This window comes from Amblyraja radiata, chromosome 11 (assembly GCF_010909765.2).
Source record: "Amblyraja radiata isolate CabotCenter1 chromosome 11, sAmbRad1.1.pri, whole genome shotgun sequence".
Taxonomy (NCBI): Eukaryota; Metazoa; Chordata; class Chondrichthyes; order Rajiformes; family Rajidae; genus Amblyraja; species Amblyraja radiata.
The window spans coordinates 54,049,167-54,067,070 of record NC_045966.1 but is presented as its reverse complement, the minus strand read 5'-3'; the positions used below and the strand labels follow the sequence as shown (position 1 = coordinate 54,067,070).

Sequence of the window (17,904 nt, the reverse complement as noted above, 5' to 3'; positions counted from 1 at the left end):
GTGAAAGCCCAAGGTAGTGTGGATGTGGAGACGATGTTTCCAGTAGTAGGAGCATCCGGGACCAGAGAGCACAACCTCAGAATAAACGGATGCACATTTAGAATGGAGATGAGGAATTTCTTTATCCAGAAAGTGGTGAATCGGTGGAATTCAATGCAACAGATGGTGGTGTTTATTGTTAAAGTGGAGATTGATAGGTTCTTAGATTAGTAAGGATGTCAAAGGTTATGGGGTGAAGGCAGGAGATTGAGGTTGAGAAGGCAAAAATAGGTCAGCCACGGTCGAATGGCAGAGCAGACTCAATGGGCCGAATTTATTCATTCTGTCCCCATATCTTATGGTCTATGTTGTGTTCAATGGGCAGACTGCCAACTAATACAGGGATAATACTATTAACCCTGAAGCCAAAGTGCCACGCAGCTAATGAGAAATCTGAGTAAAATATTTTCCGTTGTGGTCATTTTAAGCTATTTAATTGTAGCAGTCAAATTCATAGAGCTTGTTTCCTGCTATGCTGCAAATAAACATGGAACTCTGTCAGACATTCCAGTGCAGTAACGGGGAAGTTCAGTGAGAGAGTAAACAGAAGACCTGCTTCTTTAGGCAAGTGAACATGAAAGAGTTATATGTGAAAATTGATGACAGGAGTTCTGCATTATTCAGGCCAGTTTTCCTTTCTCAGGACATGGTGGTTAAAAATAATTCATCAGTTGCAGTTTATAAAATCTTCACAAATACAAATTACCTTTTTCAATAAGTGCACAAATGATTGCTTCAGATCCCTTTCTGACACTTGAAATATTCTGACACTTGCTACACTCCTTGATCCTGTATTCTTAGTTTATTGTATTGCACTTATTTTTGTAAGGTTTATAATAATACTAAACAATATATTATTGACATGGTTATTATTACGTGCCTACTAATTGTATTGTTATTATTAGTGTGTGGGATATTGGTTATTCAGTCTCATCCCACATTAACTATGGTTCCTATTAGGGATTGCTGCATTGGGAACTTATGTTGTGTAGCGCAGGAAGTCCTCTGGAGGACACGTGGAGACGGCATGTTGACTTACCTGCTACTGTGATTGCCTCTGATTAAAGAAAAGATCCCACCTATAGCCCAATTATTATTCATGGCTCAGAGTAACTGGTGTAATCAAAGCCAAAATCTTAGGGTTACAATCTTACTCAGAATCGGTAAGTGTAAGAGCTGTTTACCGGACTGCCAGGGTGATCCATGTTATCCCGTGCACTGCCGGGCACCTCCCGTTTCGGACTGCTCATGCCCATGTTGCATTCTGCTTCCTTCACCAGGAAGAGTTGTTCATCCAGCGCATCCTTCTGGAGTTGCAGCTTCTGTGAGTAACCGGTCTGCATCTCCATATCTTTCTCCAGGGAAAAGATCGTTCGATCTTTAGCTTTAATCTCATCCATCTTGAAACACAAATCAAACCAAAGGTTTTAAATACCAGTGAAAGTGAATCATCTCCCTCTGTCCTCCACTCTGTTCTCACTCTCTATTGTAATTTCTCTCAGCATGCCAACATTAAACACATTTTTTCGCAGGAATTTATTGACCATAGAATTGCAAACTCTTGTCCAACTTTCCAGTTGTTTCATCAGAAGTGTTTTATTTCAGTGATTTCTTAATTTAATTTATCTTAATAAAGCACACAAATATATTTGTGCTGTCATTATGAAATACCGCAGAAACCGTTCATATTTTGGGTTGTCAACATACCTGTTCACATACTGAGGACATTATGGCCTTTGATATGGTCTATTATGGTCTATTTTATAATGATTTGCTCAGTCTCCATAGTTTGGCTGGGTAGTGGCAAATGAAGTGTTTCAAATGGTGGCTCAATGGGCAAGGACTTTTGCTGACGTCTGGCACCTTCTAATCTTTCTGAGTTTTGACCATTTGCATTTGGAAGACATCTCACTTATGGGAGATGTTTTAGGGTAAAGCATGTCAGCAGTCTTTCAGGCAGAGTACATATTATATTAGTACTTGGGATACTTAGATTCTATTCCTTTGAGTGCAAGAGACTGAAGGGTGATCTCATGGAGATACATACAATCATGAGGTAAATACATGGGGTGAATGCACAGTCTTTTACCCAGAAGATTAGAGGAATCAAGAACTAGGGCATAGGTTTGAGGTGAGAGTAAACAATTTACTCGAAACGATGTATGAAACTTGTTCTGAATTGTATACAACAATGAATTTCACTGTACCTCAGTCCACGTGACAGATAAAGTACCATAATATAGGCAGATAACTTTTTCACACAGAGAGTTGTGGGTTTCTAGAAAGAATTGCCAGAGGAAGAATCTCAGGCAGGTAAAATTATTACATTTATAAGACATTTGAAAAGGTTCCTGGCTAGGAGAGGTTTGGAAGAACATGAGCCCAATGTGAGAAAATGGGACAGAATCAGGCATCTTGGTTGGCATGGATGAGTTGGGCCAAATAGCCTGGTTCTGTTTTGATCATCATCTTCCAAAGTGGTAGAAATTCTGCAGATTGGTAGGCAACAAACGTGTAGAAAAAAAATCAGCAGAATGGAAAATACTGTAGACTATAATAAAGGATGTAATTGCAAAACAACTAAAAAGGAATAATAAAATTGAGCAGAGTTAGCATGGATTTTGGAAAGAAAAATCACTGCTGACTTATTTATTACAGTCTTTTGAGAAAGTGGTGAGTAGAAAAGTTAAGCTGGAGGAGTGGGACGATTAGTGAGGTGTATTTAGAATTACAGAAGATTTTCAGAAAGGTCAACAAGATTAGAGCAAATGAAATTGGGAGTATAATGCTGGCATGGAAAAAGGAATGCAGAACAGAAAGTAAAGAGTGGGAAGAAACAGTTCCATTTCACGTTGAGCAGGGCCCATTTTTGGGCAAGCTTAGGCTGAGGGAACAAATGCCAGGTTTCTATGCTTGTTGCGGTATCATAACTGGATGGAACTGCTCGTAGGATTATTAGTAGTGAAGAGGATTTAAAGATGTTTCAAGGCAAAATGGACACGCTAAGTGTGTGGGCAAGACAGGGCAGATGGAAGGTAATGTAGGATAAGAAATGATCCACTTCTGTGCACACAGTCAAAATAAATTGTTTAAATGGAGAAATATTTAATAAGAAAAAGTGATGCTTAAAGTGGCCTAGGTGTTCTTGTACGCACGTCACTGGAGGTAAACCTGTGGTGCAGCAAACAATTAGTAAGAAGCTTGAAATGTTGCCTTTCATTATGAGAGGACTCGAGTACAGGAAAGATGTTTTACTGCAAATATACAAGACCTGACAAGATTACCAAGATGCGAACAGGATTAACCTCCATCACTGAAAACAGATACACTTTCCATAGGAGGAGTGCAACACAAATTCAGTGGGCAGACTCCGGCATAGACGTTTTGCCTTTGCCACAGCAGGATATGTTTGGTAGACAAGGTGTGTGCTACCTGGAGTTTAGAAGAATGAGAGGTGATCCTGATGAAACTTACAAAATCCTTGCAGAGAGATCCATGGAGGACGCCCCCCTGAGTATGAGAAAGCTAGAACCATGGGGCCCAGTGTCACGATAAGGGGTAGGCTATCTGGGACTGAGATGAGAACAATGTCTTTCCTCAGACTCTCCCACTGAATTAATTCAACACAGAGACTGATTACTATCCAAATAATAAGGGAATCAAGGGATATGGGGATGATGCAGGAAAATGGAGGTGAGATAGTTGATGAGCCACAATCATGAATGCATGGTGGAGTAGAACTGGATGAATCATTCCTACTCCTAATACGTATGTACATGTCAATTCTGAAATAATTTGTTCTGAATTATTTGTGACATAATCCTTGCTGAGTATATTAATAGGTGAAAATGGAACTTGCTTATATTGTAACATAAAACAGCTTTCCCTTTGAAGAATAAGTACAGTTTGATCTCAGACATAGTTCTTTCATTAGAATCAGAATCGACTGAATGGAATTCAACTCCATGCTTTCCCTCACATGCCATTTCAGCTCTCCTTTCCATTCCCACATCGACCTGTCTGGCCTTGCCCATCACTGCTAGGGTAAGCCCCGAAGCTAACAAAAAGATCAACACTTCATATTCCACCTGGAAAGTCGACGTATGAAAACTGAAATCTCTAATTTCTGTTCACCTTTGCCACTTGTGTTTTTGTACATATTCTCTCTTTCTCACACACAATCTTTCTTTCAATCACTCTCACGTGCAGTGGCTCTCTCTATCTCTCTCTCACACACACACAATACAGGCTCTCATAAACACAGTCTCTCTCACACTCTTTCAGTCTTTTTCACTCACACACAATTCCACTCATACATTCAGTGTCTCTCGCAAATGTCCAGCCTCTCTCTTACACACACGGTCTCTCACACATGCCCAAACTCTCTCACACACATGCATGGTCTCTCCCTCTCTCACATGTACAGCCTCTCTTGTACACAGCCTCACTCTTTCACGCACTCAGTCTCTCTGTTACACACACACACTCTCTCTCACAATCGCTCTCACACCAGCTTCTCACATACTCGCAATCTCTCTCACACACACACTCTCTCACTCACTCTCACAAACACTCTCTGTCACACACACACACACACACAGGCTCTCTCTCTCTCACACACACACACAAACACACAGTCTCTCTCTTTGACTCTCACACACTCTCTCTGACACAGTCTCTCACACAGAGTCTTTTTTTCTCTCTCACACACACAGTCTCTCTCTGACACAGTCTCTCTCTCTGACAGTCTCTCTCTCTCTCTCTCTCTCTGACAGTCTCTCTCACACACACTCTCTCACTCACTCTCACACACACTCTCTGTCTTTCTCACGCACACAAAGTCTTTCACACACACACAGTCTCTCTCACACACACTCTCTCACTCACTCTCACACACACAATCTCTCTCACACACAATCTCTCTCTCGGACACAGTCTCTCTCTCTCTCCCCCCCCCCCCCCCCCCACCCCCACCCCCCACCCCGGACAGACACACAGAAACACACACCTAGTTCTATCTTACCCTTCATCTCTCTCTCAATGTTCCCATTATCCCCTTCCTTCCTTCCTTGTCAGAACCTTTGTGTTTCTGCTCATCACCCTCCAGCAGCCTTCTCCACCTTCATCCTCCCCTCCCCCCACCAGGCTCCATCTGCCTTATTTATCCTTGTCAGCTTCCACCGATCACCCACCTGCCTCTCTCTGTCTCCCAACTCCACCCCTCCCCCACCCACACCCCCCCCCCCTCTCCACCCCCGGCTACACCTATCCATCATTCCTCACCCCTCAACGGTTCAACAATCGCCTCCCTTCCCCTCCCTTCTTTAAACTAGCAATCTATTCTCTCCATTCTCATTCCTGATACAGACCTTGAACCAAAACACAGACAATTCCTCCAACCCCCCCCCCCCATCCCCCTCGCTGCCCAAATGCTGCTCAACCCATTGATTTTATTAGCCTTCTTTGTGTATGAGCATTTTATCAAATTGTAATGCCTGATCATTTCCAACACACAGTGGGCAGAGATTGTTAGGAGACTCCCAACCCTATACTACTACCACACCAGATAATAAACATACTCATCAAATTAACATGGCATTGACCTTAAGAGAATTTTATGAAAGGATTTTTTTCTGATGTGTCTTCTTTTTCCCCTTATAATAAAAGTTCAAGACCAGGCTTGCAAAATAGGATTTATGCTTCTAAAAGCATGCCATATGGTATACCCTTTGAAATTAATACATTTCATGAAAGATGAACACCTATTCAATATAAACCTTTTGTAAAGGTTTTACTGTTTTACTCTTTCATAGTTGGTCACCATCTTGTCCGTCATTGATGGGAAATGTTCTTTTTTTAAGAACCAATACATTAAAACTAAAATAACTCGGATTTAGCTTATCGGTCATTGTGAGATAGTAGACGGCATAAGGAATGAAAGAAAAAAATGTTATCTCACCATCCATTACTTTGAGCTGAAAAGAAAGAAAATTAGAATGTGCGATTACACATGGCATGTTCAAATAATGGCTACTTTTCTGTGTCTTATCATTCAACTATGTCCAATCCTAGTAACCTGTACAAATCCTAATACAAATTCTAGCTCCAGTAACTATTTAAAAGTCATTTTTGAAGATGATTAATTATGCTTGATATGCCTTCCTATTTCTGGTTAATATAATATGACCTTCTGATATGTTTGGAGAAATGGCTCACTATTCAATTTACTTCCCTAGTCAATCCTTTCATATCAACTGAATGAAATTCTCCAAGCAGCAAATGTTTCTTCTGCATAAGTCTATTTCAACTAGTGAAGAATTCATTGAACTAAAAATCAACAGATGTACACATTGATACATAAAGCAGTGGCAAAGGTTAAAACTTTCTACATTTTGCCCATAATTGTTAATCTAATGATCCCGCTTTAAATGTGGCGTATTGCCTAAGGTCATCAAATGTCATACTTATTTTCGCACAAAAATGAACCAGATTCAGTTTCATTAAGCCTCATAAATGAAACTTTGTTAATTTAGCTATTTTAATGACTCAACGGCATATTGAGAAATCTAAGAGGAACTTGCATTTGGCTGGTTGAGGAGCAGACTAGTTCTGCCATAGAGATATAGTATGGAAACGGGCCCTTCGGCCCATTGAGTCCGCATCGATCATCGGTCATCTTTCACACTAGTTCTCTGTTATTTCACTTTCACATCCTCTCGCTATACATTATGGACAATCCACAGAAGCCAATTAATCTTCAAACCTGCACTTTTTCGGGATGTGGGAGGAAATCAGAGCACCCGATTGAAACCCATGCGGTCACAGGTAGAATGTGCAAACTCCACTCAGACAACACCGGAGGTCAGGATCCAACCCAGGTCGGGCTCTGTGAGGCAGCAGCTCGGCCAGCTGCATCACCGTGTTATCTTTAATGTGCTACATAATCTGTCCTCACAAACTACAAGAATGTAGATAATGTTCTTGCTTCTTTGTCACATTGCATAGGCTTGTTTAATTTAATTCATGTTATTTAGTTAAAAGTGAATGTGTCACCAATCTCCGCCATTACGTTTCAAAGGAAATAATCACAAGAGAGTTACCATGCTTACAACCACGAATGCCCAATATCATGTTATCATATATCATGGTATCATAATTTACTTATGCATTTGAAGGTCAAGCTGACAGAATGAAATATTGCACATTTTTAAATATATTTTGTTCAGCTAATTCCAATAGTAAGGAACCAAAACCATAACTAAAAACAAAATCTTATGATAATCTAAACTACAATTACCAGAACCACCCATTGAGCAACTGAACATAGGTCATCTCCAAACTTCCACATAAATATGTTGCAGAATTTAAAAAAAAAATGCAAATGCAGTCCAAATTATGCCACAAATATTTCAAACAGCATTATGTTGAGTCTAATCAGCATTTCTTAGGTATGTTGCATTCCACCCACAAAACCTCCAAAAACGTGCTCAGTTTTTAAATCTTGTAACTTCTAATAAAACAAATAACCACTTTCACTAAACTTTCCGTCACTTTTAACCAGTAAAATCATGTCACTTTCAATATTTGTCAAGGTTACAACAACTTGGATTGATAATGGAAAACAAACACATTTGCTAGTTAATGAGACATTGGTGGCGGTCATACTCCCGAATTCAACACTGCTCACCAGTCGACGGATATCCTTCTCAGACTCCCATTTGATTTTGACAATTGCCTCTTGGTGGGAATGATGCTCACTCCTCAAGTTCCCAGCTTTTATCTTGTCCGCCTGAATCATGTTGCTCAGTGACTCCTCCACCTGCTTCTTGGTTGATTTCAGTTCACTTATCTCCTGCAGCAGTTTGAGGCGCTCAGAGTCAAATGCTTTCCGAGCCTCATCCCGGGCCTCATTAGACAGCGCTGTTCTTACTTTGTCACTGCTTCCATCGCGCAATGAATTCACAAGTGACTTTAGTCGTTGCATTTCTTGGTCTTTGATTTTGATCGTGCGTGCGAGTTCCTGATCATGTTGTTTTATCAATGTCTCTCGAACAGACTGGAGTTCCTTCATTTTGTCCTCGTGGAGCTTGCTTTTCAATTCCGTGACCGTCGCTGTGTGCTTGTGCTGCTCTTGTTCTCGTATGCGCTTTACCTCTTGTACCTTCTCCCGTTCAAGTTTACTAACCTGGAAGCAGAATAATGCGGAAAATTAAAATACTTAAACAAATAGTGGCTCCATTTCCAACATGTCAGATTTCAAAGCACAAACTATTCCAAAGAGTCAGGCAGATTATTCCCAAGAAAACTGATGGTAATCCAAAATCCTAATGTCCGCGTGGAAGAAAGAATCAATGATTATCAATGATATCATGATGATTGTCTGAGGGTTTCGACCCAAAACGTTGCCTATATCCTTCGCTCCTTAGATGCTGCCCCACCCGCTGAGTTTCTCCAGCATTTTTGTCTACCTTCAATGATTATCACAGTCACCTCACTTTTCATTTGAGTGTGAAATCGAAGCAGTGATCAAAATTCAATATGGAAATGTTAGGTGGGATGTGAGGCGATTTTAATTTGATCAAAAGATATTACTGAAATAAGTTATTCGGCCGACCAATTCGACATTAACACTAGTTCGATGTTATACCACTTCCTCAACCATTGCCTGCACACTAGGGGCAATTTACAGAGGGGTTATTAACCTACAAACCTATGCACTGTCTTCCTTCAGCAGCTTACATCATGAAGTTCTTGGCAGGCTTAATACCGAGAGAAAGTGATTCTCTTTTAAAATCATTCTAAACTTATTGCAGAAACTGGGGAAGATGATCATTAAAATTGCCAATAATCGTGGTACAACAGGAGGGAGGAAAGACCCCCAGATAAGTGGGATATATAGGATGGTTCATTTGTGAAGACAATGGTCTTGTTGAACAGCATTGTTGTCTTTTCAGGTTCTTAGCCTTCCTCACTACAAACAATGTTGTAACAAGACTTAAAATGTGACTTTTGCAGCTGCAGAAAGACCAGAAAATATGGTCCAAGTTAATCAAAAGAAACATTATTGGCGAACTTACGATTTGATGTTTAGTTTTATCCAGTAAAACTACATGCAGCTGTGTTTCACCAATATCACTAGTTGTTATGACAGAAATCCAATTCATTCAATGAACCTGTTTTGAGATGTTTATCCTCTTCTCTAAATATGTCTTGTTTCATGCCTTCGTGGTGCAGCATGTAAAGCTGCAACCACACAGTCGCAGCGAGCTGGGTTCAATTCTGGCTCCTGGTGCTGTCTATGTGCAATATGTATCTTCTCCTGTGAATCTGTAGGCTTCCTGCACGTGCTTTGGTTTCCTAACACTTTCCAAAGCCATGAGTTGGTAGGTAAATTGATCAGTCTAAACTGTCCTCACTGGAGTTAGGAGGGCTTAGGAAGTTCAGAATGTCCCCAACAACTCTCACCAACCTCTACAGTTGTGCCACAGAAAGCATTTTATCGGGATGCATCACAGCATGGCTTGGGAACAGCTCCATCCAAGCCTGCAAGAAATTGCAGAGAATTGTGGATGCAGCCCAAGCCATCATACAAAGCAACCTCCCTTCCATTGAATCAAAGCCACCAACATAATCAAGGATGAGTCTCCCTATTCTCCCTGCTCCCATTAGGCAAGAGGTACATAAGAGTGAAAACCCACATCGCCAGATACAATTGCAGTTTCTTCCCAGCTATTGTCAGACAGATGAACCATCCTATCAACAACTAGAGAATGTTCCTGGGCTACTATCTATCTCACTGGAGACCTTCAGTCTATCTTTAATTGGCCTACTGGACTTTATCCAACACTAAACGTTATTCCCTTTATCATGTATCTTTACACTGTGGATGGCTCGATTGGAATCACGTATAGTCTTTCTACTGACTGGTTAGCGCGGAACAAAAGCTTTTCACTGTACATCGGTACACGTGACAGTAAACTAAACTAACTAAGTTAGGTGGTAGGTGAATTGGGGATGGGAAGGTATATAATTGATCAGTGCCTTAAACATAACAGGTTACAGAGAAGCTGGTGGCACAAAAGGACTGATGTAAATTTTCTTAGTGTCAGCATGGATTCTGTGGTCCAATGGCCTCTTCCTATCTCATAAGGAAATATAGCAGAACTTCAGATGTCTCTATTATTTTTTTCACATTCAAAACACATCCAAAATCAACAAGACACTTTCAGAGAAGCAACTGGAAGTTAAACTCCATTAGACCAAAGAACATTAGTCTTTCCAGGTGAGGCAGAGGTTCTCCTGCACCTCCTTCAACCTCATCTATTGCATCCGCTGCTCTAGGTGTCAACTGCTCTGCATCGGTAAGACCAAGCCCAGGCTTGGCATTCGCTTTGCCCAACACCTCTGCACAGTTCACATTAACCAACCTGATCTCCCAGTGGCTCAGCACTTCAACTCCCTCTCCCATTCCGAATCCAACATTTCTGTCCTGGGCCTTCTTCATGGCCAGAATGAGTCCCACTGCAAATTGGAGGAGCAACACCTCATATTTCGCTTGGGTAGTTTACACCCCAGTGATATGAACATTGACTCCTCCAATTTCAGGCAGTCCTTGCTTTGTCCCTCCTTTCCCTCCCCTTCCCAGCTCTCCCACAGCCTACTGTCTCCACCTCTTCCATTTCCCTTCCCGCCCCCCCCCCCCATCCCCACATCAGTCTGAAGAAGGGTCTCAACCCGAAACGTCACCAATTCCTTCGCTCCATAGATGTTGCCTCACCCGCTGACTTTCCCCAGCATTTTTGTCTACCTTCGATTTTTCCAGCATCTGCAGTTCTTTCTTAAACAAGCTTGAGGTGTTCCATTTTGTCCCACACCTCCATTGAACAAGATGAACATTAATCTTTCACCACACCTTCTCCTATTATTCTTTGATTTCCAGAGAATCCAAACATCTATCAATATCTGCCTTTAATATATTCAATGACTCAGCATCCATAGGCTTCTAGGGTAGGCAACTCCAAAGATTCATAAACTTTAAACATAAGAATTATTGGCTAATAATACTGTGTCAAGAACTTCTGATTTTCATCTCCTATTGACCTCCGTTAATTAAGCAAAAATCTCTAAACGGCCAACTTCCCCAAATATTCTCTAACCACTGGAATTATTATAGAAAACCAAGGGCATCAGCAAAGGAAGGGAAAACAAAGCAACCGAATGATCAAAACCAAAAGAAGTGAGATCAAGCTATGCAAACACCCACACACCCTACGTAATACTATTGACACAAATGCTCATTAATTTATCTCCTGGTGCTTGGTGTTTTACAGCAGATTCTCATCACTAACTCAGACAAAACCTCCTCGACCTAGAAAAAGCAAATGGAAAATATATTATAAACTCTAAAAATTAAATTTGAAACCTGACCAGAAATGAAATCCTTAATCTCTTCAGTGATTGGTCTGTGGAGGGGTTTATGAGAATTTTAATTGACTATTAGATTTACAGTAGTTATTGACTATAAAGCATTCACTGTTGCCATGAAGTATTATTCTATAAACATATTACTTAAACTGTATCAAATAATACAACATCCCCTTCAGGATGTATGCTCCATATTGGGAAACAATAATGATTGAAGGTTTATGATTCTATAAGGCAACATTCCAACCAAAATGACTAGTGGTAGGAGTTTGTATTTGTAGAATCCCTTGTTTTGATGGCCCTGTTTTGATTATAGCGGACGCACCTACCGACGGCTGCCCACTCCACCACCAGCTTACATTGCTTCCAGGCGGGACCTTCTGCCACCTCTACCGGCCCACACAACTTCCTCAGCTACTTCCAGGACGGGCCTGCCATCGACACCACCACTGCCACCTGCATTCCAGCCACCCGCAGGCTACGACCATTGACTCCGCCGATCCTCGCCTCTCCCCCGGCCATCAGCAGGCCAGGGCTGTCAACTCACCTGGATTCCAGGCCCCGGTCCAGACCGACAGTCTGAAGAAGAGTCTCAACCCAAATCCATGTTCTCCCGAGATACTGCCTCACCTGTTGAGTTACTCCAGTACGTTGTGTCCTTTTGTGTATCAACCAACAACTGCAGCTGTTTGTATCTACTATTTATACAATGATAATACCTTACTCGGTTAGAGCAGACAATCGGTAATACTGAACACCATATCCCCTCCCCGTTCCATGTCTATTATAACAAGGGTTTATTGTATGTTATAAGATTTTCGTACAATATAGAGTCTTTGCCTTTTTGGACCTTTGCTGTCTCTCAGAATATTTTCATCAGTCCATTGATTTCCATGCAACCAGTCATTTATTATATGCCCATCGGGTTCCATGCCCATCCCTGACTCTCCTCCCACTCATCTATACCAGGGGAAGTTAACGGTGCCAAATTACCCCATCAGCTCGCACATCTTTCACATGAGAATGGAAACTGGTACACACAGGGGGGAAACACACGATGATAGGAATAATGTGCAGAATTGCACATTCGTTCTGAAGGTCAGGATGGAAGCTGGGTTATTGGACCTGGCAGCGGAATAGATGGCCATAGACACTGAGAGTATACACTGAGTGGTGAGTCGATAAACTACAGTTTTGGTCTATTATTCCTCAAGAATATTTATTTTATAAATGCTGATCAATTAGGTGCAAGGATCAGTTTATACATTATGCACTATTTTAGATTCACACTCGTCCATCTTTGAATCAGTTGAAGAAGATCCACTCACCTTACATTTCTCCTGATGAAGTTCTATTTGTATGTCAGTCAGTTTAGTCCTGAGATCTTCATTAGCAGCCTGCAAGGCAGCTATTAGGGCTTCAGGCTTTTCAGCCTTCCCACGCCCCTTCTTGGACATCTTCGGATCTTCCCGGTTTAACTTTTTAATTCAAGAATAAATTGCCATTTTGTTTTAGTGCAAATCCACTAGCACATTCTGTATCACATGCCCTGGCTCCCTCCTGCCACCAGATGTGCCGTGCAAAAGCCTGGATCATAGACACCAAAGGAAGAAATTATCCAGTTAAGAAGACATCAATAGAAGACACTTCATTTTTGCACATGTAATACAAAATTGATTTGTCAACATAGTTTGCAAAATGCATAGGTAAGGTACACATGTGGGGGTGAGATTCACCATTTCCTTTAGCTCGACTTATGAATCAACCCTCTTGAATTTATTTTAGAAATCTGCCAGATTGTTACACTAAGTAACTCCTCATCAATGGAAAAATGGGAAATTATTATTTTTTACACAGAAAGCCTTGTGCTTGCCCATCACTTCAATACTTGTTTTTGAGATAATGAACCTTCTGAGTCAATAGAGAAAAATTCTGAAATAAATCAACCATTTCAAAACTGTGGGCAATATATCATGAGCAACTAATCTGGAAAAGCAAAGATGTAACCATTCAGTGTGAACAGTGAACTTTCCTGAAGAGTTACGTTGTTCTCTTGGAATTGAGGAGAGTGTAACAAAGCTACTCAGAGACCAGAAGATCCCAGTTGTGACTCCAATTCATAAATCTCATTTTAGGTCTTGACATCACAAACTACAAACAATGTACCTTGTTCGCACTCCTGAATGTGATACAATGATCATCCATATTTAAATGTGTGGCTGTAGATGAACTGTCCAACACCTAATACCATAAGACACAGGAGCAGAATTATGGCATTTGGTCCATCGAGTCTTCTCCACCATTCGATCATGGCTGATCTATTGTCCTCTTTCAACCCCATCCTTTGACGCCCTTAATATTCAAGAACCTATCAATCACCGCGTTTAAAGTACCCAAAGTCAGCCTCCACAGCCGTCTGTGGCAATGAATTCCACAGATTCACCACCCTCTGGCTAAAGAAATTCCACCTCATCCCCATTTTAAAGGTATGCCATGTTCTGAGGCTACACCCTCTGGTTCTAGACATGGGTGAAAATGACTGCAAAGACTTCACAAGAACCTTTAAATGCCCTTGATATCTAATTATTTTCTCCATGGTAATAATTGAATGAACTAAGGGCAATTCACTATCAATATAATTCTTGAAGTGCAGGTTGGGGGAGAGAAGGGGGAGGTGGGGGGGGAGGGGGGGACATGATTCTTCGGAACCCTGAAGGCTAGGTAGGGACTGGACAAATATGTGCTGAATGTGTGGAGGGGTTTGGATGGGTGACATTTTGGTCAAGACCTTACTTCAGTTTGGGGAGAGTTCCAAATCTGAGGGGTTGTCTGTCCATTTCTTTCTATTGATGCTGTCTGACTGACTGGGTTCCTCTGGAAGTTTGTTTTGTGCTTTGTAAAACTTTGGTTAGGCCACAGTTAGATAGACACAACATTCTGGAATAACTCAATGGGTCAGACAGCATTTCTGGAGAAAAGGAATGGCTGACGTTTCTGGTTGAGACCCTTCTTCAGACTGATTAGGCCACATTTGGAGTATTGTGTACAGATTTGGTTTCTCTATGATTTTATGTACATGGTGGCTTTGGAGAGGGTGCAGTATTCTAGGATGCTGCCTGGATCAGAGCGCATTAGCTATGAGAAGAGGTTGGACAAACTTGGATTATTTTCTTTGGAGTGCCGGAGGCTACAAGTCGATATAATTATGAGAGGCATAGTTAGGCTAGATAATTAGAATCTTTCTCCCAGGTTATGAACAGCTTAGCTTTAATGTTAAATTGAAAAAGTTTGAAGACTTGCAGGATACGTTTTGTTTTACATAGTGATTAATAGGTACCTGGAACATACTGCCTACTGGAGGCAAATGTGATGGTGCTATTTAAGATGCTTTAAGGGAAGCACATGAATATGCATGGAATGCATATGGACATTCCATACTAAAGAGCCTATTTCTGTCCAACATGTTACGCCTCCATCAAATAATGTGAGTGAGTGGGATTGAAGGGTGTACTCTGAAATTCAGCAGGGATTCAATTGGGCCAAATGTCTTCTTCCATGTCACTACAAAATGTGAAATATGGTGAGACTTCATACAATTAACTCTGCTGCTAAATCAATGTGAGTGTTATTTGTATGCGATCAATATATAGATGTATGGTGGTGAATTTGTGGAATTCATTGCCACGGGTGGCTGTGGAGGCCAAGTCATTCAATATTTTTAAGGTGAAGATTGCTAGGTTCCTGCTTAGGAAGAGCATCAAAGGTTATGGGGAGTAGGAAGAGGAATGGGGTTAAGAAGGAAACATAGATCAGCCATGATCGAATTGTGTAGTAGACTCGATGGGCTGAATGGCCTAATTCTACTCCCATGTTTTGTGACATTGTTCTCATGTTTCTACCTCCCATGGAATAAGAAGACATCACAAGCTAGTGTCAGAAGAAACAGTCATAAGCGGCATTTGCAGTTACATAATACCTTGGAAATCTAGTAACTTTGATTAAAGAGCTTGAGGTGTATTGGGATCGACTTGTCTTCCAAGTTATAATTAACTGTTAAATAGTCCTAATTCTTTTGAACAATTGGAGTAGGAAGCTGCACTGTAGCACTGCAATAGCAGTAAGTCTATCACCAGAATAGAAGCATTTTAGAACATTGCCACTCCATACCAATAAGAACTCCTCAAGGCTGTGAATGGCCCAATGACAACTGGTTTGATTTTTCATTTGGTTCACTTCAGGAAACGAGGGCAAACAGATTCAGAAGTGTGAAAACGCACACCACCAGATTCAGGGACACGTTCTTCCCAGCTGGTCTCAGGCAGCTGAATCATCCAACCACAACCAGAGAGCAGAGCGGACTACTATCTACCTCTTTGGTGACCCTCGGACTATCCTTGATCAGACTTTGCTGGCTTTACCTTGCACTAAATGTTATTCCCTTATCATGTATCCTAACATGGTAATAGAAGCGATTGTAATCAAGTATGGTATTTCTGCTGACTGGATAGCACGCAACAAAAGCTCCTCACTGTGCCTTGGTACACGTGACAATAAACTAAACTGAACTGACTGATTTAAGCAAATTTGCTCTCTGCTAGTTCCTGTTCAGGTCATGAGAAAGATAGGAACAGAAATGATTCAGGGTCCTTTAGAAATCTAACAGAATCACTGACGATCCATTGGACCAAGGTGATGGGAGTCTGGAATTCAGTGGCTAGAAGGACAGTGGAGGTAGCAACATGCTTGAACACGTGTAAAACATGCCTGCATGAGCATCTGATGTTATGAAACCCACAGATCACAATACGTGAGGTGGTGTTTGGTGGAATAACATAAAAACAATGGTCTGAAAGGTCTCCTCTGTAGTAAATCTCTGCAAATCTATGAGAAGGTATGATCTAACAGTGTTCTCTAATTCATGATTGCCTCGTGCATTCCCCCCTTGTAAGGACATCCTTGCTCTAGGCGTGAAAGATAATCTGAGTGTGCATGCAATGAAGTAATATTGCCCAATTATTCATCCTTTATTCTGTAATTGGCTGATTCCGAGCCTTTTTGCATTCTAAGTTACCTTCATCCTATCAAAGGTGGACTTGCCATCATTACCTTGAACCTCATCTCAGTATTGCCTTTACAAATGTTTTCACTTCTCTCTCCTCCTTTAAGAAGTTCATTGGAATCTGCTCAAGGCTTCTCTGAATGTCTACTGTACCTCTCACCCCAGCCACCTGGAAGGACAATACACATTAGACTCTACTACTAGCAGTTCCAGTGCAGCCAGTACTAGCAGCTGGTAGTGCAGCTCTACTGCAACTGTACTTCCAGTTCCCTTCCAATGTCCACATTATCATAATGTGCCTTTCATTCATTGTCACCGTACCCAAGTCTAGAATTCCTTAAGGTACAAAAGTACTTTAAGTGCAATAAGTAGTGGTATTGTCATGGTGAAATGGTGCTTTAAGGGCAATTAGGGACAAGAATTAAATCATTTTTTTGTAAATCGAAATATCTTTCAATTGAATAGCAAAGGTTGATTTCAAATGTGTGAGGGATCATTAATACAACTCAACATACACATGCAATGTTCTTATTTGATAACTGGAAACACTGGAAACAAATATCTGGCAAGAGGAAGGGCAATCCTGAAAATGGTGTAAAATTAATGCGTTTAAAATGAAAACAAAATTAAAGGTATTCCTAACAGTAGGGCGTCTTTGATGGGGCCAAAATGTGTACATGATGCTAGTTTGTTTGAATCTACTCATCTTGCAAATGAGCAGCATCTCGGTCATGGAATAGCCAATAGTGTTACTGCAAAGTCAATCTTTATTCATTGTACCTTCATCCATCCATGTCCATCCATTTATCAAACGAAGCAGCAATCATCTGTGAAAATGAATGAGTAAAATGAAATGTTAAGGTTGATTTTCAACTCCAGTTGAACAACTGATTGTCTATCCGTTTTGAGAAGGGTAACACAACATTTATCTCAGGATTTCAATTTTCCAAATTGCAAGTCAAATTTCTTGTTCTGTATTAAGTCATAGGGTCATAAAATGTAGAAACAGGCCCTTCAGCACAACTTGCCCACACTGGCCAACGTGTCCCATCTACACAGGTCTCACCTGCCTGCGTTTGGCCCATATCCTTAGGATTGTATTCACTGGAGTTTAGAAGGATGAGGGGGAATCTTATAGAAACATATACAATTATAAAAGGACTGGACAAGCTAGATGCAGGAAAAATGTTCCCAATGTTGGGCAAGTCCAGAACCAGGGGCCACAGTCTTAGAATAAAGGGGAGAAAAATCTTTTTCACCCAGAGAGTTATGAATTTGTGGAATTCCCTGCCACAGAGGGCAGTGGAGGCCAAATCACTGGATGGATTTAAGAGAGTGTAAAGTGGCCTTTTCACGGGGCGACTTGACGCAAGAGTGAACCA

The 17,904-nt window shown here is 41.1% G+C and overlaps 1 protein-coding gene across 6 annotated transcripts in view; it reads right to left on the bottom strand.

Moving 5' to 3' along the window:
* The window catches only part of jakmip2 (janus kinase and microtubule interacting protein 2), a 209,158-nt gene that overhangs the window by 80,289 nt on the left and 110,965 nt on the right, over positions 1-17,904 (bottom strand). For 4 of the 6 annotated variants that reach the window (XM_033029937.1, XM_033029943.1, XM_033029938.1 and 1 more), the window contains exons 2-5: positions 17,303-17,349; positions 12,792-13,050; positions 7,727-8,224; positions 1,224-1,439 (exon numbers count right to left, since the gene is read on the bottom strand). In XM_033029937.1, coding sequence (XP_032885828.1) covers positions 1,224-1,439; positions 7,727-8,224; positions 12,792-12,920 — 843 coding nt within the window. In that variant the 5' untranslated portion in view covers positions 12,921-13,050; positions 17,303-17,349. Of the gene's footprint in view, positions 1-1,223; positions 1,440-7,726; positions 8,225-12,791; positions 13,051-13,629; positions 13,705-17,302; positions 17,350-17,904 lie in introns of all 6 variants that reach the window. The other 2 variants (XM_033029941.1, XM_033029942.1) reach the window with 1 other exon arrangement.